General features: G+C 51.0%; 1 protein-coding gene across 3 annotated transcripts in view; it reads right to left on the bottom strand.

Annotated features, from left to right (window-relative positions):
- FARSB (phenylalanyl-tRNA synthetase subunit beta) overlaps positions 1-22,121 on the bottom strand; it is a 113,054-nt gene extending 90,933 nt beyond the window's left edge. For all 3 annotated transcript variants that reach the window (XM_029067216.2, XM_029067224.2, XM_029067231.2), the window contains exons 1-6: positions 22,021-22,121; positions 15,362-15,417; positions 11,636-11,790; positions 9,465-9,537; positions 5,636-5,751; positions 2,318-2,468 (exon numbers count right to left, since the gene is read on the bottom strand). In XM_029067216.2, the coding sequence (XP_028923049.1) occupies positions 2,318-2,468; positions 5,636-5,751; positions 9,465-9,537; positions 11,636-11,790; positions 15,362-15,417; positions 22,021-22,078 (609 nt within the window). In that variant the 5' untranslated portion in view covers positions 22,079-22,121. The remainder of the gene's footprint in view (positions 1-2,317; positions 2,469-5,635; positions 5,752-9,464; positions 9,538-11,635; positions 11,791-15,361; positions 15,418-22,020) is intronic.
- Positions 22,122-25,794: the final 3,673 nt, after the last annotated feature.

Raw genomic sequence — 25,794 nt, 5'->3', positions numbered from 1 at the left:
CACCATGACACCTCTGCTCCCTCTACCCCTCCCTTCACCTCCCCTCAGCTAAACCCTCTCCCCCCGCCCCGACCCCGTTTCCCTCTGCTCCTCCCCCTCTCCCCTCAGCACCGTACTCGTCCGCTCAACCGTGCATATCTTCATCACCCTATTTATTTTGTTAGTGAGATGTCCGTCGCCTCGATTCTACTTATCCGCTATTGTTTCAATGAGACGTCCGTCCCCTCGATTCTATTTATTGCCACCGTTCTCGTCCGTCCGTCTCCCCCTCTCCCCTCGGCACCGTACTCGTCCGCTCAACCGTACCTATCTTCGTTACCCTATTTATTTTGTCAATGAGATGTCCGTCGCCTCGATTCTATTTATCCGCTATTGTTTCAGCGAGATGCTCATCCCCTCGATTCTGTTTATCGCCATCGTCCTCGTCCGTCCGTCTCCCCCGATCAGCCCGTGAGCCCGTCGGAGGGCAGGGACCGTCTCCGCCTGTTACCGATCTGTCCATTCCAAGCGCTCGGTACGGTGCCCTGCACATAGGAAGCGCTCGATGAACAGAGAAGCAGCGTGGCTCCGTGGAAAGGGCGCGGGTTTGGGAGTCGGAGGTCATGGGTTCGAATCCCGGCTCGGCCACTTGTCAGCTGGGTGACCGTGGGCAAGTCACTTCACTTCCCTGCGCCTCGGTTCCCTCGTCTGTAAAATGGGGATTAAGACTGCGAGCCCCGCGTGAGACAGACAACCCGAATCCCCCGTGCCTCCCCCAGCGCTTAGAACGGTGCTCTGCACAGAGTAAGCGCTTACCAGATACCGACATTATCATTATTATTAAATACTACTGAATGAATGACTATTCCACGGGAGAACACCCCGCCTCATTCTGGGCAGAGGATCATTTGGCAAATCTCCAAAATCGGGTCGCTTACTATGTGCAAAGCACTCTTCTAATAATAATGATAATAATAACGTTGGTATTTGTTAAGCGCTTACTCTGTGCCGAGCTGGGGGAGACACGGGGGAATCGGGCCGTCCCACGTGGGGCTCGCTTACAGATGAGGTGACTGAGGCCCAGAGAAGTGAGGTGACTCGCCCACGGTCACCCGGCTGACAAGGGGCGGGGCCGGCATGCGGACCCATGACCTCCGACTCCAAAGCCCGGGCTCTTTCCACTGAGCCCCGCTGCTTCTCACACGAGGTGAGCCGGTCGTCCCACGTGGGGCTCGCAGTCTTCATCCCCACTTTACAGATGGGGCAACTGAGGCCCGGAGAAGTGAAGTGACTTGTCCAAACTCACACAGCTGACAAGCGGCTGAGCCGGGATTCGAACCCATGACCCCTGACTCCCACGCCCGGGCTCTCGCCACTGAGCCACAGAAGGGAAGGTGAAACGACGAAGGGAGAAAAACACCACAGAAAAGGCAGCCACGGAACGTGATCGCGGCTACCGACCTCGATTGTATTTTCCCCTTCCAGGTGCTCAGTACGGTGCTCGGCACACAGTAAGCACTCATTACGTGCCACGGATTAATCGATACAACCGAGCACCGCGCCAAAGGAGCAGAGTTTTCGGCTCAAAGTCACCCGGCCGACAAGCGGCGGAGTCGGGATCAGAACCCGTGACCTCTGGGCTCCCAAGCCCGGCCTCTTGCCGCTGAGCCACGCTGCTTCTCTCATCAAATCAAAAGGGGGTTCAATAAATACGGCTACTACTAGGAATAATCATCAGCCCAGAAGGGCGAACGGCTCTGCCACCTGTCAGCTGTGTGACCGTGGGCAAGTCACTTCACTTCTCCGGGCCTCAGTTCCCTCATCGGAAAGATGGGGATTAACTGTGAGTCGGCACGTGAGTACAGATAACGCTAATGATAGCTATTATTATCCCCGTTGAGGTATTCGTTAAGTACTTCATTCCTCCAATAGTATTTATTGAGCGCTTCCTAGGTGCAGAGCACTGTACTAAGCGCTTGGAAGGAACAAGTCGGCGACAGATAGAGACGGTCCCTGCCCTCTGACGGGCTCACGGTCTAATCGCATGCCAGGCACCGTACTAAGCGCTGGAGTGGATACAAGCAAACCGAGCTGGACGCCGTCGCCGTCCCACGGTCTCGACGCCCATTTCGCCGAGGCGGCCGCTGAGGCCCGGAGGAGTGAAGTGACCGGCCCGAGGTCACACAGCCCGGACTGGGGGCCGAACCGGGGCGGGGGGGGGGGGGGGGGGTCGGGACCCACGACCTTCTGACTCCCGGGCCCGTGCTCCCCCCACGGCACCACGCCGCCTCTCGAAGTTTAAACCATTTAGCCGGAGGTTCTCCGCGGAGTCGCTTACCTTGTATAAGTTCATGAGTTCGCGGGCTGTGCGTTCCCTGGTCTGGTTCAGAGACCTGAATCTAATATCCGAGGGAGGTCTCGCCGTATAGGTGAAAGGCCCAGAGACGGCGTCCAGATCGTGAGTTCCGATCGCCACCAAAGTTCTTTTCCTACACGTCGTGAACAGACCACGGTATTCATAACGTTGGTACTCGCTACGCGCTTAATAACAATAATAATAATGATGTCGGTATCTGTTAAGCGCTTACTATGTGCCGAGCACCGTTCTAAGCGCTGGGGTAGACACGGGGGAAATCGGGTCGTCCCACGTGGGGCTCACGGTCCGCATCCCCATTTTACAGACGAGGGAACCGAGGCCCAGAGAAGTGAGGTGACTCGCCCACAGTCACCCAGCTGACGAGTGGCCGAGCTGGGATTCGAACTCATGACCTCTGACCCCAAAGCCCACGCTCTCTCTAAGCGCTGGGGGTAGACACGGGGTCATCAGCGTGGCTCGGTGGAGAGAGCCCGGGCCTTGGAGTCAGAGGTCGCGGGTTCAGATCCCAGCTCGGCCACTCGTCAGCTGTGTGACTGCGGGCAAGTCACTTCACTTCTCGGGGCCTCGGTTCCCTCATCTGTAAAATGACGACCTGATTCCCCCGTGTCTACCCCAGCGCTCAGAACAGTGCTCGGCACACAGTAAGCGCTTAACAACAACCAACTAACAAAAACCGGCATCAGGTTGTCCCGCGGGAGGCTCACAGTTAATCCCCATTTTACAGACGAGGGAACTGAGGCCCAGAGAAGCTAAGTGCCTTGCCCACAGTCACCCGGCTGACAAGTGGCAGAGCCGGGATTCGAACCCATGACCTCTGACTCCCAAGCCCGGGCTCTTGCCACTGAGCCACGCCGCCTCTGCATCGCCGCAAATAAAGTTTCGCTCAAAGTACGGTTCCGACAGGTAATCTTTTCCCCAGAGAGGGTTTTAAAGTGGAGGAATGACGAGGGGAGAAGTCGGCACGTAAAAATAAACAGCTCCCTTTCCGGGGCGGTCAATTTCCGGGAACCAGCTGCTTTTCGGTCTGACTGCCGACCGCCTAAAATCCGTCGTGTCTCTAAGGGCTAACGGTGGGACTGGCAAATAATAATGCCGGTATCTGTTAAGCGCTTGCTACGTGCAGAGCACCGTTCTAAACGCTGGGGTAGATACAGGGCGATCGGGTTGTCCCACGTGGGGCTCACAGTTCATCCCCATTTTACGGATCAGGTCACCGAGGCGCAGAGAAGCCAAGTGACTCGCCCACAGTCACACGGCTGACAGGTGGCAGAGCCGGCATTCGAACTCACGACCTCTGACGCCCAAGCCCGGGCTCTTTCCACCGAGCCAGGCAAATCCACTGCAGAGGGCCCTAGATTTTTCCGGAACGCTTTACTTCTACAATAACTCCTTTCCTCTGTCTTGCCGACACGCAAAAGGAATAATAATTACTGTTGTCATGGTATCTGCTGAGCACCTGCCACGTGCCAGGCACCGTACTGAGCGCTGGGGTCGGATACAAGCAAATCGGTTTGGACACAGTCCCTGCCCCAGGTAGCGCTTCCGGTCTCGATCCCCATTTTACAGACAGTGACGGGAAGCAGAGGGGCAGCGCGGCTTAGTGGGAAGAGCCCGGGCTCGGGAGTCGGAGGACCTGGGTTCTAAACCCAGCTCCGCCACTGCCTGCTGTGGGACCCCGGGCGAGTCGCTTCACTTCCCTGTGCCTCAGTTCCCCCAACTGAAAACGCTGGCCGAATCCCTCTTCTCCCCGCTAAGCCTGTGAGCCCCACGTGGGCGAGGGACTGTGAGCGAAACGATGACTTCGTATCTACCCCAGTGCTTAGAACTGTGCTTGTAGGTGCTTAATAATAATAATAATAATAATGATGTTGGCATTTATTAAGCGCTTACTACGTGCACAGCACCGCTCTGAGCGCTGGGGGAGATCCAGGGTCATCGGGTCGTCCCACGTGAGGCTCACAGTCTTCATCCCCATTTGACAGACGAGGGAACTGAGGCCCAGAGAAGTGAAGTGACTTGTTCACAGTCACCCAGCTGACAAGTGGCAGAGCCGGGATCCGAACCCATGACCTCCGACTCCCAAGCCCGGGTTCTTGCCACTGAGCCGCGTTGCTTAACAAATAATACCACGGTTGTTATTAATACCGGGGACACGGCCCACCGCTGTCATTTTGGGTTCAAATCCCGGCTCCATCGCTTGTCAGCTGCGTGACTTTGGCCAAGTCACTTCACTTCCCCGTGCCTCAGTGACCTCACCTGTAAAATGGGCATTAAGACTGCGAGCCCCACGTGGGACAGCCTGATCACCTTGTAGCCTCTCCAGCGCTCAGAACAGCGCTCGCACATAGCAAGCGCTTAACAAATACGATCGTTATTTATCGTTATTATTTTGGACAGCATGGCCCAGTGCTGCTTTACTGGAATCGGAAGCTGGAAGGTCAGATCATTCCTTAAAGGCTGTACGCTCGGTGTGGGCAGAGTACGTCACTGTTTATTTCTGTACTGTAGTCTCCCAGGCTCTCAGCGCAGAGCTCTGCATACTTAATAATAATAGTAATAACAATGTTCGTATCTGTTAAGCGCTTACTATGTGCAGAGCACCGTACTAAGCGCTTGGAACGTACAAATCGGTAACAGAGACTGTCCCTGCCCATCGACGGGCTTACGGTCTGGTCGCGGGAGACGGACAGACGGGAACAATGGCAATAAACAGAAGGGAGGGGAAGACCATCTCCTTAAAACAATAGCGGATAAATAGAATCAGGGCGACGTACATCTCATTAACAAAATAAATAGGGTGATGAAGATATAGACAGTTGAGCGGACTAACCCGAGTAAACTGCAGCTGAGTCAAAATGAAGCTGGGATGACATAATCTGGGATTCATTTCAGCCTGAACCCATTTTCCCTAAGCCCAGCTCGAGGAAGCCGCGCAGCTAAGCACGTGGTGATAAGTGCTTGGTAATCCCGTTCGCGGACGGAGCCTGACGTCATGTGACTCTACCCGTCACCTTGTATCCTTCGAGATTTTAAGTTTCAACGGCTTTGCGATCGTCTGAGTAGTTTTTATAACGTCCGAACCAATAACGATTTCATTTTTTTCAAAGCTTAGGAAAGAATAAGGCAGTAGAGGTCCTCCCCGTGCCGACCCAAACTACGTTCACTTCTCCGAACAACTTTTGTAAAAAGGTAGACTCTGAGGTTTGGTCAGAGCCCACCCAGGGAAGTCAGTAACGAATTCACACATTTCGAAGGTCAAGACCGCTTCTGACCACTAACCTGCAGATGTTCTGATGTAATTTCTCTTGAAGTTCAATGAAGCTGTCATAACGATCTTTAGAAAATTTTACGTTTCGTAGAACGGCCGCTACAGCGTAAGGACGGACTTGGGCAGTCTGAAATTTATACGGAAAACGGAACGATTAATTCCCCGGCCAAAATGACGCTATCCCAGATTTTTTCACACCAGAGGTCTCCGAGTTTCATTTCGCCCTGTTCAAAACCTGATCTCAAATCCAATATTTACACTGGAAAATCGAAGAAACACTAAGCCAGATGAATACGGCAACTCGTTACTCGACCGAATTTCAGCTACCCAACTAACGGATGAATCATTCATCGGTTCCATAGTATTTATGGAGCGCTTACTATGTGCAGAGCACTGGACTAAGCGCTTGGAATGGACAGTTCGGCAACAGATACAGTCCCTGCCCACTGACGGGCTCACGGTCTGATCGGGGGAGACGGACGGACGAGAACAGTAGCAGTAAATAGAATCGAGGGGATGGACATCTCATTAAAACAACGGCAATAAATGGAATCGAGGTGATGTACGTCTCGTTAACAGAATGAACAGGGTAATAAAAATATATACAAATGAGCGGACGAGCACAGTGCCGAGGGGAAGGGAGAGGGGGAGGAGCAGAGGGAAAGGGGGGGAAAGGGGGGCTTAGCTGAGGGGAGGTGAAGCGGGGGGCCGAGAGGCGGCAGAGGGAAAAGGGGAAACTCAGTCTGGGAAATGACCCCACCTGAAGGAGATATATTCATTCATTCATTCCATCATATTTACTGAGCGCTTACCGTGGGCAGAGCACTGGACTCGGCACTTGGGAAAGTACAGTTTGCTATTGTTTTAATGAGATGTTCATCCCCTCGATGCTATTTATCGCTATTGTCCTTGTCCGTCCGTCTCCCCCGATTGGACCGTGAGCCCGTCAGAGGGCAGGGACCGTCTCTGTCTGTTACCCGTTTGTACATTCCAAGCGCTCTGCACATAGTAAGCGCTCAGTAAATACTACCGAATGAATACAATATAAGAGCCACATTCCCCGCCCACACCGGTTTACAGTCTATAGGGGGAGAAAGACATTAACGTAATTAAATTACGGATATATACCTAGGTGCCGTGGGCCTGGGAGGGGGAAAGAATACAGGGAGCGAGTCAGGGAGACGCAGAAGGGGGTGGGAGAAGAGGAAAGAGGGGAGGCCTCTTGGAGGAGGCGGGCCTTCAATAAGTCTCTGAAGGCAGAGGAGAGTAATTGTCGGTCCCATTCGAGGAGGGAGGGCGTTGCAGGAGAGGGGCGGGACGCGGGCCGGCGGCCAGATAGACGAGATAGAGGTACAGTGAGCAGGTTAGCGTTGGGGGGGGGGGCGGAGCGTGTAAGAGAGTAGCAAGGTGAGGCGGGGGGGGGGCAGGGTGAGGGACTGCTTTAAAGCCAGTGGTGAGGAGTTTTTGTTTGATGTGGAAGCAGATGGACGACCACTGGAGGGTCCTGTGGCGGGGGGGGGGGGGGGGGGGGGGGGCGACATGCCCTGAACGTTTATGCAACCCACGTGCGCCTAGAGAAACGGCGTGGCTCGGCGGAAAGAGCCCGGGCTGGGGAGTCAGAGGTCGTGGGCTCAGATCCCAGCTCTGCCGCTTGGCAGCTGTGTGACTTTGGGCAAGTCACCTAAGTTCTCTGTGCCTCAGTTAGCTCATCTGTAAATAGGGATGACAGCTGTGACTCCTACGTGGGACAACCAGATCACCTCGTATCCCTCCCCTGCGCTCAGAACAGTGCTTTGCCCGTAGGAAGCGCTGAACGAACGCCATCATTTGGGGGAAGCAGCGTGGCTCAGTGGAAGGAGCCCGGGCTTGGGAGTCAGAGGTCGTGGGTTCTAGTCCCGGCTCCGCCGCTTGTCAGCTGGGTGACTGTGGGCAAGTCACTTCATTTCTCTGGGCCTCAGTTCCCTCACCTGGAAAATGGGGATGAAGACTGGGAGCCCCACGTGGGACAACCTGATCGCCCTGTATCGCCCCAGCGCTTAGAACAGTGCTTCTGCACACAGAGAGCGCTTCACAAAGACCGTCATTATTATCATTTCCCTTTCTGTTTAGGCGTCTCACCACCAGTCAAAATCACGCGCTCAGGGTGTGAGCAGACAAGGCCCAGGATCTCTCCCTCCTCCCTGACTGGGAATGCATCTCAACCCTCTTCTCCCCCGTTTCCCTCTGCTCCTCCCCTTCTCCCGTCCCCTCCCCTCAGCGCCGTACTCGTCCGCTCGACTGTATATATCTCCATCGCCCTATTTATTTTGTTAATGAGACGTACATCGCCTTGATTCTATTTATCTGCTATTGTTTTAATGAGATGTCCTTCCCCTCGATTCTATTTACTGCTATTGTTCTCGTCCGTCTCCCCCGCTCAGACCGTAAGCCCGTCAGAGGGCAGGGACCGTCTCTATCTGTAACCGATTTGTCCATTCCGAGCGCTTAGTGCAGCGCTCTGCACATCGTAAGCGCTCAATGAATATTACTGAATGAATGAAACTTCCATTTCCCTTGGAGTGGCAAGGCAGGACCCGAGCCTTTTAGGCGAGTCCACCGGACCCCTCAGGCGATAGGTTTAATTAGCCAAAGGTCCCAATTCAAAAAGCTACGACGCGTCCAGAAACAGCCGCTGGGTTTTCTCGGTTTCCCTACCGTTCCCCGTTTTGGGCTACGACCACAGAAATTCACTCTGAAATATCTGCGTGCGCGTGGCGCTGAGAAGGAATGAAACACCAAGGAAAGTGAGGAAATGTAGAAAGCGACGCTCGCGGTACGACGCCCTTAAATATCACAGCAGGTCAAGGAGAGCAACCATCGCTTTTGGAGACAGAGGATTGTACGGTTGTAATAAAAGGATTCTCTATGTTGTGTGCAAGAGTCTGGCATTTCAAAATCAGTGCCACGTAGACCCCAGATATATTATACAGAAGTCAACAAGAGGAGAACATTTGGAGAGTGGAAAGAGCACGGGCCTTGGAGTCAGAAAGTCACGGGTTTTAATCCCCGCTCTGCTACCTGTCTGCTGTGTGACTCTGGCCAAGCCGTTTAACTTCTCTGTGCCTCGGTTACCTCATCTGTAAAACGGGGATGGAGACTGCGAGAGCCCCATGTGGGACAGGGACTGGGTCCAACCCGATTAGTTGGTATCACCGCAGCGCTTAGTACAGTGCCTGGCACACAGTAAGCACTTAACTACCATCATTATTATTAAGGGGGGCAGCGTGGCTCAGTGGAAAGAGGCCGGGCTTGGGAGTCAGAGGACATGGGTTTGAATCCCGGCTCTGCCGCTTGTCAGCTGACCGTGGGCAGGTCACTTCACTTCTCTGGGCCTCAGTTACCTCATCTGGAAAATGGGGATGAAGACCGCGCGCCTCACGTGGGACAATCTGATCACCCCAGCGCTTAGAACAGTGCTCTGCACGTAGTAAGCGCTTAACACATATCAACATTACTATTTTTATTAATAAACTGGAGTTTTTCTGCAAGGTCAGCATAATTTTCAAGACATAGTCTGGAATGCGAACTTGAAATTAATCAGGGATAAACCGGGGCACGTTTCGGGAACTTAGCTCTCGTTCCATTCGACCTGGGGTACTTCAAGAAACGCTTTGCAAGGAATTGCACCTTTCATAAAGATCCCGTTGTAAGTTTCATACATCAACTTTGACGGAGCCCTGGGTGGCACAACACTTTACTTGCTTTTTCAAAACGAGGAAGACAAAGACACGCAGGATCCATTTCTTTCTGCACCCAACCTGTCTTCCAATAAGAAAAAGGGAAACCGGATTCATTCGTTACCTCTTCTGTAATGAGCAACTTCTGGATCTCCCCATTTGCCGGTAGAATCCGTTTGTACCTGGGGGCCTTTATCCTAAGATATAAGAGAAAGCCGTGTGAAACTCTGAAATACCATTTTATCTAAATAACGACGCATACAGATCTAAATAATGATGCATACAGAACTTCAAAGCGATAAGAAAACCGTAAAGAGCTGTGGGAGATCATCTGGTCCAGTCCCCGGCCTCCAGGCGGGTGAACGGCTAAGTCTCCCAAGCCAGGAGATCGTGTGCTGCTTTCAAGACACCCAGGAAAGGAGATTCCACAACCTCTTCTTGACGGCTTTTCCCGAATTTTATCGTGCTGGCGGTCATAGGCAAGTAAAATTTCTACTGTCTTAATTTCAACTCACTCCATCGCGTTTAGTCTCCGGCGTTCACGTGTGTGTACGGATGTCTTGTGTACATTCATTCATTCAGAAGTATTTATTGAGCGCTTACGACGTGCAGAGCACTGGACTAAGCGCTTGGAATGGACAAATCGGTAACAGATACAGTCCCTGCCCTCTGACGGGCTTACAGATGAATGGATATATATCTTGTGTAATAACAGTGATAAAACTTTTAAGCGCTGGTTGGATCTAAGTTCACCGGGTAGGTCACAGGCCCTGCTCCACGCGGGGCTCACGGTCTAAATGGGACGGAGAGCAGGAATTGAATCCCAAGACGACTCTCCCACCTTTCAACGCCTTCTTGAAGGCACATCTCTTCCAAGAGGGCTGCCCTAAGCCCTCCTGTCCTCTTCTCCCACTTCCTTCTGCGTCACCCTGACTTGCTCCCTTTATTCATCCCTCTTTCCAGCCCCCCTGCACTTATGTTCATTCATTCAATAGTATTTATTGAGCGCTTACTATGTGCACAGCGCTGGACTAAGCGCTCGGAATGGACAAATCGGCAACAGATAAGAGACGGTCCCTGCCCTTTGACGGGCTTACGGTCTAATCGGGGGAGACGGGCAGACAAGGACGACGGCAATAGAGTAGAGGGGAAGATTGTCTCATAAAAACAATGGCAAATAAATGGAATCAGGGTGATGTACATCTCATTAAACAAAATAAATAGGGCGATGAAGATACAGACAGTTGAGCGGACGAGTACGGCGCTGAGGGGGTGGGACGGGAGGGGGGGAGGAGCGGAGGGAAAGGGGGGAGAAGAGGGTTTAGCTGCGGAGAGGTGAAGGGGAGGGTAGAGGGAGCAGAGGGAAAAAGGGGGGAGCTCAATCGTATTTAATCCCGGCTCCGCCACATGCCTGTTCTGTGACCCTGGGCGACCTCCATATCTTCTCTGGGCCTCGGTTACCTCATCTGTAAAACGGGGATTGAGACTGCGAGCCCCAGGTGGGACAGGGATTGTGTCCAAACCGATCTGCGTGTATCCGCCCCCGCGCTTAGTACAGTGGCTGGTACCTAGTAAGCGCTTAACAAATACCACCATTCCTATTACATCTGTAATTTATTTATTTACATTAATGGCTGTCGCCCCCTCTAATAATAATAATGTAATAATGCTGGTATTTGTTAAGTCCCTTCCGTTCTCTGTGCCCTCAGCTGCCTCATCTGTAAAATGGGGAGCCCCACACGGGACAGGGACTACGTCCACCCCGATTTGCTTGTACCGCCCCGGCTCTTAGTACAGTGCCCGGCGCATAGGAAGCGCTTAACAAATGCCATAATTTTTATTATCGTCATGCGTGGTCTCGTTAACCAGCAGTCAAGATAACCAGCTGTCATCTTACTGTCATCTTCGGAAAAAAAAAAGCCGCAAGGGTGAAAGGGGGGAAACTGATGCCAAGTCATAAAACTTTCAGTTGTCCTTGGCCAAGCACCTATTTCCTCTGAATATTACCATTCACGCCCGCGTTTTCGCCTCAAATTCACCGTTGAGCATTACGTTCTCTGATTATAAGAGCCCGCTGCTCAGAACTGACTGAATATGGGCACGCATGCCTAAAAATGGGTTCGGACCATTGAACCGCGTTCCCAAAACGAAAGATTATTTTTCAAATGCATCCTCGGTTCTCCTCTGGTCTTTGAAGAGGAAAGGCTCAGAATATCAAAGAAGTGTTCGCCTACACCTCAGGTCCATAATCGACAAGAGTAGAGCACTGAAAACACCATTTTCCAAATACGTTACCTTTCTTTGAAGACCTGAAGCCCCCTGACCAATCCCTCCAGACAGAGAAGATCATATCGGTTGGCGGGAACGTCGATTTTGTAGAGAACGACGTCGGAGGCCCCCTCCGCCTTTACATCGCCTTGTTCTTTGCTGATGATGTCCTTTTCGGAAGTCTACGGGCGAGCCGGAAAAACGCACCCGGGTCAATAAAACCGAGAGAAACAGCTAACTCTTTTTCCAGTCGCAGCGAGGGTCGGGTTTTGGCCACCCTGGACCACATCACGTGTGGTAGAAATAGCGTGCTGTGGTGGAAGCAGCACGGTGCAGTGGACAGAACACGGGCCTGGGAGTCGGAAGGTCACGGGTTCTAATCCTGATTCTGCCAACTGCCTGCTGTGTGACCTTGGGCCAATCGCTTCATTTCTCTGGGCCTCGGTCATCTCATCTGTAAAATGGGGATTGAGACCGTGAGGAGTCCCGCACGGGACAGGGACCGCGTCCAACCCCATTTGTTTGTATCCACCCCAGCGCTTAGTACAGTGCCTGGCACATAGTAAGCGCTTACTAAATACCATCATTTATTATTATTACTTTAAATATCTTAATACCCACAGTAGCATGGTCACAACAGGAAGACGACGATCCCTTATATTAGCATGTTGCGAAAAATATTAATTTTTTTTAGCTACTCAATGACTTGCACATAATAACAATAATAATGATGATGGTGTTGGTATCTGTTGAGCGCTTACTACGTACAGAGCACTGTTCTAAGCGCTGGGGTGGATACGGGGGTCATCAGGTTGTCCCACGTGAGGCTCACAGTCTTCATCCCCCTTTTCCAGATGAGGTCACTGAGGCCCAGAGAAGTGAAGTGACTCGCCCACAGTCACACAGCCGACAGGTGGCAGAGCCGGGATTCGAACCCGCGACCTCTGACTCCCCAGCCCGGGCTCTTTCCACTGAGCCACGCTGCTTCAGAGGCCCACCCGGACCTGTTGCACTTTCTCCTCCCAGCTTCAACAGACACGGATTCGACAACTTGGCACGGTAGTAAGGCGAGCGGATTTTTTTTTCTAAAACTTTGGGCTCTCCCCCCGGCTCAGATCCGGCCGTGAACTCGCCAAGCCCAGCAGACGCGGGAAGTCTGAGGCCCGGTGGGGACCAGCCCAGGCTAAGTCGGATGAGTGCAGGGTCCACACCCGCTTGGCCATCGCTGGCCTTTCCGCCGAGTCCACCTGGACCCGAGCCGGTCTCGAGGAGAGCGGCCTCGTGCACGGTGGTCATCTCGGCCGCTCAGTCGAGTCCTCCCGCCACGAAGACACCTCCTTCCTCCAGTCGGTCGCTGGGTCACGTCGGGTGGACGTGATTACTTCTCTACCTATGCCAGCTGGGGAAGCCAGGCCCCAGGAGGCCTTTTTATACATTAATTAACCCGAGTCTGTATTAAACGCTACGTGCAGAGCCCGGCTGTAAGCGCTGGAGCAGACAGGCGGTCATCAGGTTGTCCCGCGTGAGGCTCGCGGTCTTCATCCCCATTTTACAGATGAGGGAACGGAGGCCCAGAGAAGTGAAGCGACTTGCCCACGGTCACACAGCCGACAAGAGGCAGAGCCGGGATTCGAACATTAGGACAGCCAGGGCTCTCTTTGCCTGGGCCCAAACCCAAATCCAGCCCATCTCCTCTCCACTGCTAGGCCTACGCCTGTTAACAATTCTGTGAAACACATACACAGCCTTCGTGGCCTAGTGGCTAGAGCCCGCGAGTCAGAAGGAGCTGGGTTCTGATCCAGGCTCTGCCATTTGTCAGCTGTGTGACCTCGGGCAGGTCGCTTCACCGCTCTGGGCCTCAGTCACCTCATCTGTAAAATGGGGATTAAGACCATGAACCCGATGTGGGACGGGGACCATGTCCAATCTGATTAGTTTGTATCTACCCCAGCGCTTAGAACAGTGCTTGACACAAGTTAGCACTTAATAAGTGCCACCACCATCACTATTACTATTAATAAGAAAATCCTGCATGAAGTTGACCGGTCAGGCAACGCCCAAGACACGCTGCCGTCAAAGACTTAAAACTGGATCATTTGTTTTTCGTCATTAAATCTAAGATCAAAGCTATCAGGTTTGGAAAATGTACTATTGTATTACCTCTGCAAATCGGCAGTTAAATAAATCAGGTTGTATGAAAAACTGAGGGCTAAGATTGGAAAATGCACCTTACAAGGCATATATTCTTTCTTTCTTTAGATAGACAATCCTCACATCGGAGCAATCGTCTTTTCGGACTTACGTAGCTGGTGAAAAGTTTACAAACCAATAGTAGTTCTACAATTATCTGCAGTGCTACATTACTAAATCATTGGGAAATCAAGACCACTGAGGTCTAGAAAGCAAGTAATAATAAAACATATGCACCCCTTTCATTCTTCTAGACTGTTCACTCTCAATTTCTTCTCGCCACCTACACATTAGTAAGGGAACGGGTAGAGTAGTTCCATTTTACAGATAAAGAAACAGAGTCACAGAGGGAGGGCAGGGACTGTCTCTATCTGATGCCATATTGTACATTCCAAGCGCTTAATACAGTGCTCTGCACATAGTAAGCGCTCAATAAATACTACTGAATGAATGACTGCATGCCTTGCCCAAGTCCACGGCAGGTGAATGGCAGACCTGAGATTAGAAACTAGGTCTTTCGATTTAAAGATCCGTGCACTTTCCCCTAGGAACAGCGTGACACAAATAACCACCAAAGGCTATTATGTATTGGTTTGGTATTTATTTTTAGTGTGAGAGTTCATTCATTCAATCGTATGTATTGAGCGCTTACTATGTGCAGATCACTGTACTAAGCGCTTGGAATGTACAATGCGGCAACAGATAGAGACAATCTCTGCCCAACGACGGTCTCACGCTCTGGTCACTGAGTCTTCTTGTTACATTCGCCACGTTACGCTAATAGCAGGATTAAATTGCCAGAGTATTACTTTCCTGTTAAACTGTCACCGAGAAGGGCCCACGTTCGTTTTTATTAGCAGATCCCCATAAATTCTGAGGGATGCCACGTTATTGGCCCCATTTTACATGTAAAACCATCCAGTTGCACGTGAATTAAACGGTCTGCCCACAGGAGACCCTTAATAAAACTATCAGCAATGACTGACTGTGAGCTGCTAAACAGGGAGAATTTTTAATCTGTTGAGCTCTATTGCTTAGATATCAGAAATTACGCTCAACAGGCTAAAGCAATACTAATCTCCCCAGTTGGAATAATGAATAACAATCAATAACAATAATAATCCTCCCCTACTTCCCTCAGCACATTACGCTCAACAGGCTAAAGCAATATTAATCTCCCCAGTCGAAATAATGAATAACAATCAATAACAATAATAATCCTCCCCCTCACTTCCCTCGGCACTGTGCTCATTTGTATATATTATTTATTACCCTATTTATTTTGTTAATGAGGCGTACATCCCCTTGATTCTATTTATCGTGATAACGTTGTCTCGTTTTTATTTCGTTCTGTTTTGCTCTGCCGTCTGTCTCCCCTGTTTTGGGGCAGGGACCGTCTCCATCTGTTGCCAAATTGTACATTCCAAGCGCTTAGTACAGTGCTCTGCACAAGGTAAGCACTCAGTAAATACTACTGAATGAATGAATAAAATCCATTCAACCCTGAAAGCTGTATTTTATAGACTTAAAATGAAATACAGAGCACGAATCCCCAATACTTACGATTTCATCAAGCTCCAGTCCAAATTCGAAGCACAATTCATCAAACTCTTCATCAGCTGAAACAAACAAACAAAAAAGAGAGAGTTTATTTTCACCTGTTCAAAAAACCGTAATACCAAGAGATGTGTGGGGGAAGCTACCATAAATAGAGACCAAAGAGTTTCAGTCCCTCGTGTGGACTGTTACACCCCGCGTCAATTACAGCACTAATTCCTGCGCTAAGAAATCTTCCATTCTCTCGGCAGAGTGGGGATAAATGTAGCCGGTCCTTATACGAAGCCCTATTATTCATTCATTCAATAGTATTTATTGAGCGCTTACTATGTGCAGAGCACTGTACTAAGCGCTTGGGATGAACAAGTCGGCAACAGATAGAGACAGTCCCTGCCGTTTGACGGGCTTACGGTCTAATCGGGGGAGACGGACAGACGAGAACGATGGCGATAAACAGCGTCGAGGGGAAGAACATCTCGTAAAAACAATGGCAACTAAATAGAATCAAGCCCTATTAGCCCAAGCACACCAGTCCTATGAAACCTTTTACAGTTTAGCATGCATCAGCTTTATGAGAAGCAGCGTGGCTCAGTGGAAAGAGCCCGGGCCTGGGAGTCGGAGGTCATGGGTTCGAATCCCGGGCTCTGCCGCTCGCCAGCTGTGTGACTTCGGGCAAGCCACTTAACTTCTCTGTGCCTCAGTTCCCTCATCTGTAAAATGGGGATTAAAACCCTGAGCCCCACGTGGGACAACCTGATCACCTTGTATCCCCGCAGCGCTTGGAACAGTGCTTTGCACACAGTAAGTGCTTAACAAATACCAACATTATTATTATCAGCTGATGCCCATCTTTCTTCTGAGGCCTGACGGTCCTGCCAGAGACTTAATGCCGATCCACCTCAGCGTATCCATTTAGTGAGATATCTTAAAGCGGGACCGGGCCTGGGTCTTTTCACACGTGTGGGCATGGCCTCAACGGGGTGTCTTCTCCGCATGATTTCTAATTTTGCGCAGGGCAGAGAAGCACTTAGCTCTCCAAGCACTTAGTACAGTGCCAAGTAGCGTGTGAACACAATAAGCCATTCTTCACAGATCGTAAGCCAAGTACGGACTGTTCAGAATCTGGCACACGCAGGGCTTGCTGAAAGGTCGCGGATTTGGTGGCTATTCAATAACTTACTGGCTACTGACGACAACTACCGATCTATTCGAAGGATCTGCTCTAACTCCATGGGGCAGTCCGTTTCTTCCTGACAGATCCCAAACGCTCAACAGGAAAAACGTCAGTCGCTAACCTTCCCTAAGAGACCTCATAAGCAGAAATCAAAGGTATGAAGCATCTTGCCCAATGCATAACACGCATATGCTCCAGGATACTGAGGTGGCAGAATTCTTCTCATATGACAAATACGACACATGCAAAGCTACTAATCTATTCATACCGTCATCTCTTTCTCTTCTGGAAAAATATGGAGGGGAACCCACGCTTTTGCAGGACAAAACTTGCTTTTCGCTGGTGAGGCTCTTTAGGAACTGTAACCCTCTTCCAGGGGAAGGTACATCCAACTAATGTGGTTCGTATGCACTAGATTAGCACTTGATAATAATAATCATTTTATTTGATAAACGCTTACTATACGCCAAGCACTGCTCTAAGCGCTGGGGTAGATACGAGGTAATCAGGTGGGGCTCACAGTCTCAATCCCCACTTTACAGATGAGGTAACTGAGGCACAGAGAAGTTAGCGATTTGCCCACAACCTCTGACTCCCAAGCCCGTTCGCTTGCCACTAGGCCATGCTGCTTCCCGTGCGCTCATGTCCATATCCACAATTTATTCATTTATATTAATGTCTGGCTCCCCCTCAAGCCCCTTGTGGACAGGGAACCATCAATCAATCGATAGTATTTATTGAGCACTTACTGTGTGCACAGCACTGTGCTAACCACTTGGGAGAGTACACTAAAACGTGTTCGCCGACTGTGCTGTATTCTACTCTTCCAAGTGCTTAGTGCGGTGACCCCTAATCAACCAATCTCGAGGATTTATTGAGCGCTTAATGTGTACAGATCACTGTACTAGACACTTGGGAGAGTTCCCTAGATCAGAGTTGGCAGGCAGGGTCCCCGTCCGCAAGGAGAGAAGCAGCGTGGCTCAGTGGAAAGAGCCCGGGCTTGGGAGTCAGAGCTCACGGGTTCGAATCCCGGCTCTGCCACTTGTCAGCTGTGTGACCGTGGGCAAGTCGCTTCACTTCTCTGGGCCTCGGTTACGTCATCTGTAAAACGGGGACTGAGACTGTGAGCCCCATGTGGGACAACCTGATCACCCCCAGCGCTCAGAACACTGCTTTGCACATAGTAAGCGCTTAACAAATGCCGTCGTTATTATTACCGTGGGCAGAGCGTTGTACTGAGCGACTGGGAGAGTATAATACATCAATAAACAGACACATTCCCTGACCGCAATGAGCTTAGCGTCTCCAAGAAGGGAGACATTAATATGAATAAATTATAGAAATGTGCGTAAGTGCTGGGGGAGGAGGGTGATGAAGACAGGGAGGAGGTCAGGGCGACGCTGAAGGAGAGAGTGAGAGAAGAGGAAAGTGGGGGCTTAGTCAGGGAAGGCCTCTTGGAGGAGATGGGCCTTCGATAAGGCTTTGAAGAGAGGAGAGTCGCTGTCTGTCAGATCTGAGGAGGGAGGGTGTTCCGGGCCAGAGAGAGGAGGTGGGCCACGGGTCAGCAGCGAGGCGGGCGAGATTGGGGCAGAGCGAGAAGTCAGCAGGAGAGGAGTGAAGTGAGCAGGCTGGACTGTAGTAGGAGAGAAGGGAGGTTAGATAGGAGGGGGCAAGGGGTTAATGAAGTGTCCATCCCCTTGATTCTATTCATCCTGATTATGCTGTCTTGTTTTTGTCCACCTGTCTCCCCCGATTAGACTGTGAGCCCGTCAATGGGAAGGGACTGTGGCCGAATTGTACGCTCCAAGCGCTTAATACAGTGCTCTGCACATAGCATTCGATAAATACTACTGAATGGACTGCTTTAAAGCTGACAGGAGGAGTTTTGTTTGATGCAGCGGAGGATGGCAACCGCTGATGCTTTCTTGGGGACTGGGGAACCACGTCCAAACCGTTTTTGTAGAACACCGATGCGGACAGCGGAGTGAAATATGGACCGGAGAGGGGAGAGAAAGGCTGGGAGGTCAGCAAGGAGGCAGATGCAGTAATCTAGGCGGGAGAGGGTGAGTGGCTGTATTAATGTGGTAGCTGCTTGGATGGAGAGGAAAGGGAGGATCTTTAGCAATGTCGTGAAGGTGGGTCCGACAGGATTTAGTGAGGGATTGAATACGTGGGTTGAATGAGAGGAATCAAGGAAACCGCCAAGCTAACAGGCTTGTGAGCCTGGAAGGATGGTGGTGCCGTCCTGTTCTCCCATTCCCGCTCATCTACTAAAAACTCTCACCCCTTCCCTCCTCCCCGCCTCAACTTCCAACTTTCAGCACTCACTCTCCAACGGCTTCTTCCCCTCTGCCTTCAAACATGCCCATGTCTCCCCCATCCAAAAAAACCCTCTCTTGACCCCCCCATCCCCTTCTGGTTATTGCCCCATCTCCCCCTTACCCTTCCTTTCCAAACCCCTACGAGTCGTCTACACTCGCTGCCTTGAATTCCTCAACTCCAACTCTCTCCTGGACCCCCTCCAATTTGGCTTCCGTCCCCTCCACTCCACCGAAACCGCCCTCTCAAAGGTCACCGGCGACCTCCTTCTTGACAAATCCGAAGGCTCCTACTCTATCCTAATCCTCCTCGACCTCTCGGCTGCCTTCGACACTGTCGACCCTCCCCTTCTCCTCTACACTTTATCTAATCTTGGCTTCAGGGACTCCGTCCTCTCCCGGTTCTCCTCTCATCTTTCTGGCCGTTCATTCTGGGTCTCCTTCACAGGCTCCTCCCCCACCACCCCCATCTTCTAACTGTTGGGGTTCCTCAAGGGTCAGTTCTTGGCCCTCTTCTGTTCTCCATGTACACTCACTCCCTCGGTGAACTCATTCGCTCCCACGGCTTCAACTATCGTCTCTACGCAGATGACACACAGATCTACATCTCCTCCCCTGTCCTCTCCCCCTCTCCCCAGGCTATCTCCTCCTGCCTCCGGGACGTCTCCACCTGGATGTCTGCCCGCCACCTAAAACTCAAGGTGTCCAAGACTGAGCTCCTTATCTTCCCTCCCAAACCCTGTCCCCTCCCTGACTTCCCATCCGAACTGCTACCTTGCCGGCACAGGTTCTCGTAATATCCCGGCTGGATTACTGTGTCGGCCTCCTCTCCGATCTCCCTTCCTCCCGTCTCTCCCCGCTCCGGTCTATTCTTCATTCCGCTGCCCGGCTCATCTTCCTACAGAAACGCTCTGGGCCTGTCACTCCCCTTCTTAAAAACCTCCAGTGGTGGCCTATCGACCTCCGCTCCGAACAGAAACTCCTCACTCTAGGCTTCGAGGCTCTCCGTCACCTCGCCCCCTCCTACCTCTCCTCCCTTCTCTCTTTCCACCGCCCACCCCGCACGCTCCGCTCCTCCGCCGCCCGCCTCCTCACCGCCCCCCGTTCTCGCCTGTCCCGCCGTCGACCCCCGGCCCACGTCCTCCCTCCTCACCTCTGCCAAACTAGCTCTCTTCCCCTCTTCCAAGCCCTACTGAAAGCTCACCTCCTCCAGAAGGCCTTCCCAGACCGAGCCCTCCCTTTCCCTCTGCCCCTCCTCCCTCCCTCTGCTCTTCCCCCTTCCCCGCCCCACAGCACTTGTGCATATGTGTATATATTATTTATTACTCTTTTATTAATGACGTATATAAAGCTATGATTCTATTTATCTTGATGGTATTGATGCCTGACTACTTGGTTTTGTTGCTTCCCCCGCTTTTAGACTGTGAGCCTGTCGTCGGGCCGGGATTGTCTCTCTCTGTTGCCGAATTGTACATCCCGAGCGCTCAGTACGGTGCTCTGCACACGGTGATCGCTCAATAAATACGATTAAATGAATTAATGAATGAGCCCACTGCTGGGCAGGAATTGTCTGTTGCCAAACTGTACTTTCCAAGCAGAGTACAGTGCTCTGCACACAGTAAGCTCTCAGATATGAGTGAATAAATGCACCCGTTGTTGGGCAGGGACTGTCTCTATCTGTGGCCGAATTGTACGTTCCAAGGGCTTAGTCCAGTGCTCTGCACACAGTAAGCGCTCGGTGCTCGGCACCTAAAATAAAAAATAAAATAACGGCATTTAAGTGCTTACTATGTGTGAAGCACTGTTCTAAGCGCTGGGGGGGGGGGGGGGGGGTACCAGGTGATCAGGTTGTCCCACGTGGGGCTCACAGTCTTAATCCCCATTTTCTGGATGAGATAACTGAGGCACAGAGAAGTTAAGTGACTTGCCCGAAGGCACACAGTTGACAAGCGGCGGAGTCGGGATTAGAACCCACGTAAGCCCTTAAACAGCATCATCATCATCATTACTATTACTCAATACGATTGAATGAATGAATGGAAGAGGTGGAGGTGGGATTAGAACCCACGACCTGACTCCCAGGGGCGTGCTCTAGCCCCTGAGCCGCACATTCCGAGCACTTAGTAAGGTGCTCTGCACATAGTAAGTGCCCAATAAATATGACTGAGTGAATGATTAAATGCTTCAGGCGCTTAGTATGCTGTTTTATAGGTGGTAAGCGCCTATAAATGGGTGAATGAATGAAAAAATGAATGAAGAAAGAAAGAAAGAAAGAAAGAAAGAAAGAAAGAAAGAAAGAAAGAAAGGGATGAAGAAATGAATGAAAGGAAAAAATAAATGAAGAAACAAATGATTGAAGAAATGAACGAAGGAAGAGATTAATGAAGAAATGAATGAGTGAAGAAACGAATGAATAAAGAAATGAATGAATGAAGAAGTGAATGGATGAAGAAAGAATGCAGAAATAAATGGATGAATGAAGGAATGAATGAATGACGAAATGAGAGAGTGAAGAAATGAATGAAGAGATGAGTGAATGAATGAAGAGATGAGTGAATGAAAGTGAATGAAGAAATGGATACATGAATAAGTGAATGGATGAATGGAGACATGAATGAATGAAGAAATGAATGAAGGAATGAATGAATGAAGAAATGAATGAACAAATGAGGAAATGAGTGAATGAATGGATGAATGAAGAAATGAATGAGTGAATAAAGAGATGAATGAATGAAGAAATGAATGGAACGAATGAAGAAATGAATGGAATGACTGGAGAAATGAATGGGTGAATGAAAAAATGAATGAATGAATGAAGTGAGTGAAATGAATGGGTGAATGAATGAATGAAATGCATGAATGAATGAGTGAAGAAATGGATGAATGAGTAAACGAATGAAGAAATGAATGGATGAATGAATGGAATGAATGGATGAATAAAAAAATGAATGAATGAATGAATAGGTGAATGAAGAAATGAATGGGTGGGTGGATGAATGAATGAAGAAACGAATGCATGAATGAATGACGGCGGGCTAGCGTGGCCCGGGCCCCCCTCCCCCACCGGGCCCTCCCTCTCCCAGCCCGGCGCGCCGGGGCTCGGGGAAAGCCGCGGGGGGACGGAGGGACGGATGGAGGGAGGGAGGGAGGACGGGCGGACGGGGGTCACTCACTGTAGGCGCGTCCCAGGGCCCGGAAGAGCAGGTCCCTCCTGACACTGACAGTGGGCATGGTGGCCCCGAAACCCCCTCTGCGCCTGCGCCTCCCGAAGGCCCCCGACGCCCAGGACCCCGAGCTGCCCGCCGCGCTGCCGGAGGCCCCGCCCTCCGGCCCCCGGCCCGCTCCCTCAGCCCGCCTCCCGCCGCCCCGACGCTGGCGGCCGCTGGGGGGACGAACGAGGGGGCAGAGGGGGCCGGGGCCGGGGCCCGTTCTGGGCGGGAGGGCGGGAGGGAGGACGGGCACCGAGGCGGGCAGCCGGGGCTGCGGCGGGGGACGCTTCGTCAGGCCCCCGGGGAGGGAGGGAGGAAGGGGGCGGGACCGGAAGTAGGCGGGGCTATGATGGACAGGTCCTGCTGAGGGGCCTGGGGGCGGGGCCAAGGGCAGGGGGAGGGAAATCTTCATTCATTCATTCATTCATTCATTCATTCATTCATTCATTCATTCCTTCGTATTTGTTTATTGTTTGTTTATTTATTTATGTATTTATTGAGCCCTTACTATGATAATAATAATAATAATGATAATAATGGTATTTGTTAAGCGCTTACTCTGTGCAGAGCGCTGTTCTAAGCGCTGGGGGGAGATACAAGGTCATCAGGTTGTCCCACATGAGGCTCCCAGTCTTCATCCCCATTTGACAGATGAGGGAACTGAGAATAATAATGACGTTGGTATTTGTTAAGCGCTTACTCTGTGCAGAGCGCTGTTCTAAGCGCTGGATGGGGGATACAAGGTCATCAGGTGGTCCCCCGTGAGGCCCCCAGTCTTCATCCCCATTTTGCAGATGAGGGAACTGAGGCCCAGAGAAGTCAAGTGACTTGCCCACAGTCACACAGCTGACAGGTGGCGGAGCCGGGATTACTGTGTGCAGAGCACTGTCCTAAGCGCTTGGAATGGACAATTTGGCAACAGAGACTATCCCTGCCCAGTGACGGGCTCACAGTCTCAATGGGGAAAACAGCAAAGCGAAACAGAACAAAACAGAACATCATCAAGATAAATAGCATCAAGGGGTTGGACACCTCATTAACAAAATAAATAGGGTATTAAATAATATATACAAATGAGCACAGTGCTGAGGGGAGGGGAAGGGGGAAGAGCAGAGGGAAAGGGGGTAGCTCAGTCTGGGAAGGCCTCTTGGAGGAGGTGAGCTCTCAGGAGGGGAAGAGAGTATTGAGCGCTTACTAGGTGCAGAGCACTGTACTAAGCGCTTGGAATGTACAATTAGGAGAAGCAGCGTGGCTCAGTGGAAAGAGCACGGGCTTGGGAGTCAGAGGTCATGGGTTCGAATCCCAGCTCTGCCACTTGTCAGCTGTGTGACTGTGGGCAGGTCACTTCACTTCTCTGTGCCTCAGTTCCCTCGTCTGTAAAATGGGGATGAAGACTGTGAGCCTCACGTGGGACAACCTGATGAACCTGTATCTACCCCAGCGCTTAGAACGGTGCTCTGCACGTAGTAAGCGTTTAACGAATACCAACGTTATTATTCTTATTACAACTCGGCCACAGGTAGAGACCATCCCTGCCCAGTGATAGGCTCACAGTCTAAACGGGGGAGACAGCAAAGCAAAACAGAACAAAACAAAAGCAAGACAACAGCTTATTCTACCACCACCATCACATCCACCAAGGCTCCACATGGGACCTTCGCAGGCCTCAGTGGCTTTTATTTTCTCTTTCTATCGCATTTGTTAAACGCTTACAAGCACTGTTCCAACTGGTGGGGTAGATACATGATAATCAGGTTAGACACAGTCTCTGTCCCATATGAGGCTCACGGTCTAAGTAAGAAAGAGAACAGATATTGAATCCCTATTTTACAGTGGAGGAAATTGAGGCACAGAGAGATTAAGTGACTTGCCCAATGTCTCACCACAGGGAAGTGGTGGAGCTCAGATTAGAAACTAGGTCCTCTAATTTCCAGGCCTGTGCTCTTTCCACTAGGCCACACTGTTTCCCGGTGAGTCTTCCCTAATGTAGGACCATGGGTTGGGTTGGGTTACCTCAGCGCTCTGTCTTCCCTTCCCGTAAGGAACAAGAACAACAAGCAGTAATTACTAAAACCCTATCCCTGGCAAAACAAATCATACTCTCATTTTGTGTTTCCCTCCAAAATCTGGTCCACACTTCCACTTTTCCTTATCTCCCACTCCCTTCTGCGTCGCCCTGACCTGCTTCCTTTGCTCTTCCTCCCTCCCAGGCCCAAAGCACTTATGAACATATCTGTCATTTTATTTATGTGAATTGTTGTCTGTCTCCTCTCTCTAGACTGTGAATTCATTGTGGGCAGGGAATGTCACTGTTTATTGCTATATTGTACGTTCCTAAGAGCTTCCTATGGTGCTCCTGACACAGTAAGTGCTTAATAAATACAATTGAATGAATGAACAATTGAATTAATTCCATTTTGGTCCGTGTGACACAACTGAATCCTTGCAGAAGGAGAAGCTATTGATATTCAACCATTCCCGGCAATTTTCAAGTTAGGGATGTCTCAAACTTAACAATCATTCCAACATCCTAATCGCCAAACTGTCCATCATGTAGATCTTCTTATCCTTGGAAAAATTCCGTTCAGCATCGTCCAGTGGCTAGAGCACCGGCTTGGAAGTCAGAAAGACCTGGGTCCTAATCCTGACTCCGCCACTTTGCTTTGTGACCTCGGGCAAGTCACTTCGCTTCTCTGTGCCTCAGTTACCTCATCTAAAAATGGGGATTGAGACAGTCACCTCATGAGGGACAGGGACTGTGTCCAACCCGATTTGCTTGGATTCATCCAGTGCTTGGTATATGGGTCCTACCACATAGTAAGCACTTAACAAATACTATAATTATTATTCATTCATTCATTCAATAGTATTTATTGAGCGCTTACTGTGTGCAGAACACTGTACTAAGCACTTGGAATGTACAAATCGGCAACAGATAGAGACAGTCCCTGCCCATTGATGGGCTTACATTCTAATCGGGGGAGACAGACAGAGGAAAACAATAGCAATAAATAGAATCAAGGTGATGTACATCTCATTAACAAAATAAATAGGGTAATAAAAATATAGACAATCGAGCGGTGGAGCACAGTGCTGAGGGGAGGGGAAGGGAGAGGGGGAGGAGCAGAGGGAAAGGGGCTGAAGGGGGCTTAGCTGAGGGGAGGTGAAGGGGGAAGAGGGGGAGCAGAGGAAAAAGGGGAAGCTCAGTGTGGGAAGGCCTCTTGGAGGAGGTGAGCACTCAGTAGGGCTTTGAAGAGGGGAAGAGAATCAGTTTGGCGGAGTTGAGGAGGGAGGGCGTTCCGGGACCGCGGGAGGACGTGGGCCGGGGGTCGACGGCGGGACGGGCGAGACCGGGGGACGGCGAGGAGGTGGGCGGCGGAGGAGCGGAGCGTGCGGGTTGGGCGGTAGAGAGAAGGGAGGAGAGGTAGGAAGGGGCAAGATGATGGACAGCCTTGAAGCCTGAAGTGAGAAGTTAGTATTGATTAATAAGTTCGGAGGACATATTTGAGGTGCGGGTAAGTAGGGAGCAAGGAGGGAGATCCACTCTGGCACCCAGCCTGGCCAGGGAACGACGCTGGCGTGGAGCTTTGCCCAGTCTCAGAGCAATAGTCCGGCAAATGTGTAGGCGGGCTTTCCCACTAGAAGGCCATGCTTCCCTCCCTGGTGGGCTCAGCGGCCACCAGCTCGGGCTCTAACACGGATCCAGGCTGGGCTGAGTGGACCTTCCCTCAGTCTGGG

This window comes from Ornithorhynchus anatinus, chromosome 1 (genome assembly GCF_004115215.2).
Source record: "Ornithorhynchus anatinus isolate Pmale09 chromosome 1, mOrnAna1.pri.v4, whole genome shotgun sequence".
In the NCBI taxonomy this organism is placed as follows: domain Eukaryota; kingdom Metazoa; phylum Chordata; class Mammalia; order Monotremata; family Ornithorhynchidae; genus Ornithorhynchus; species Ornithorhynchus anatinus.
This window is presented reverse-complemented; position numbering and strand designations above follow the sequence as displayed.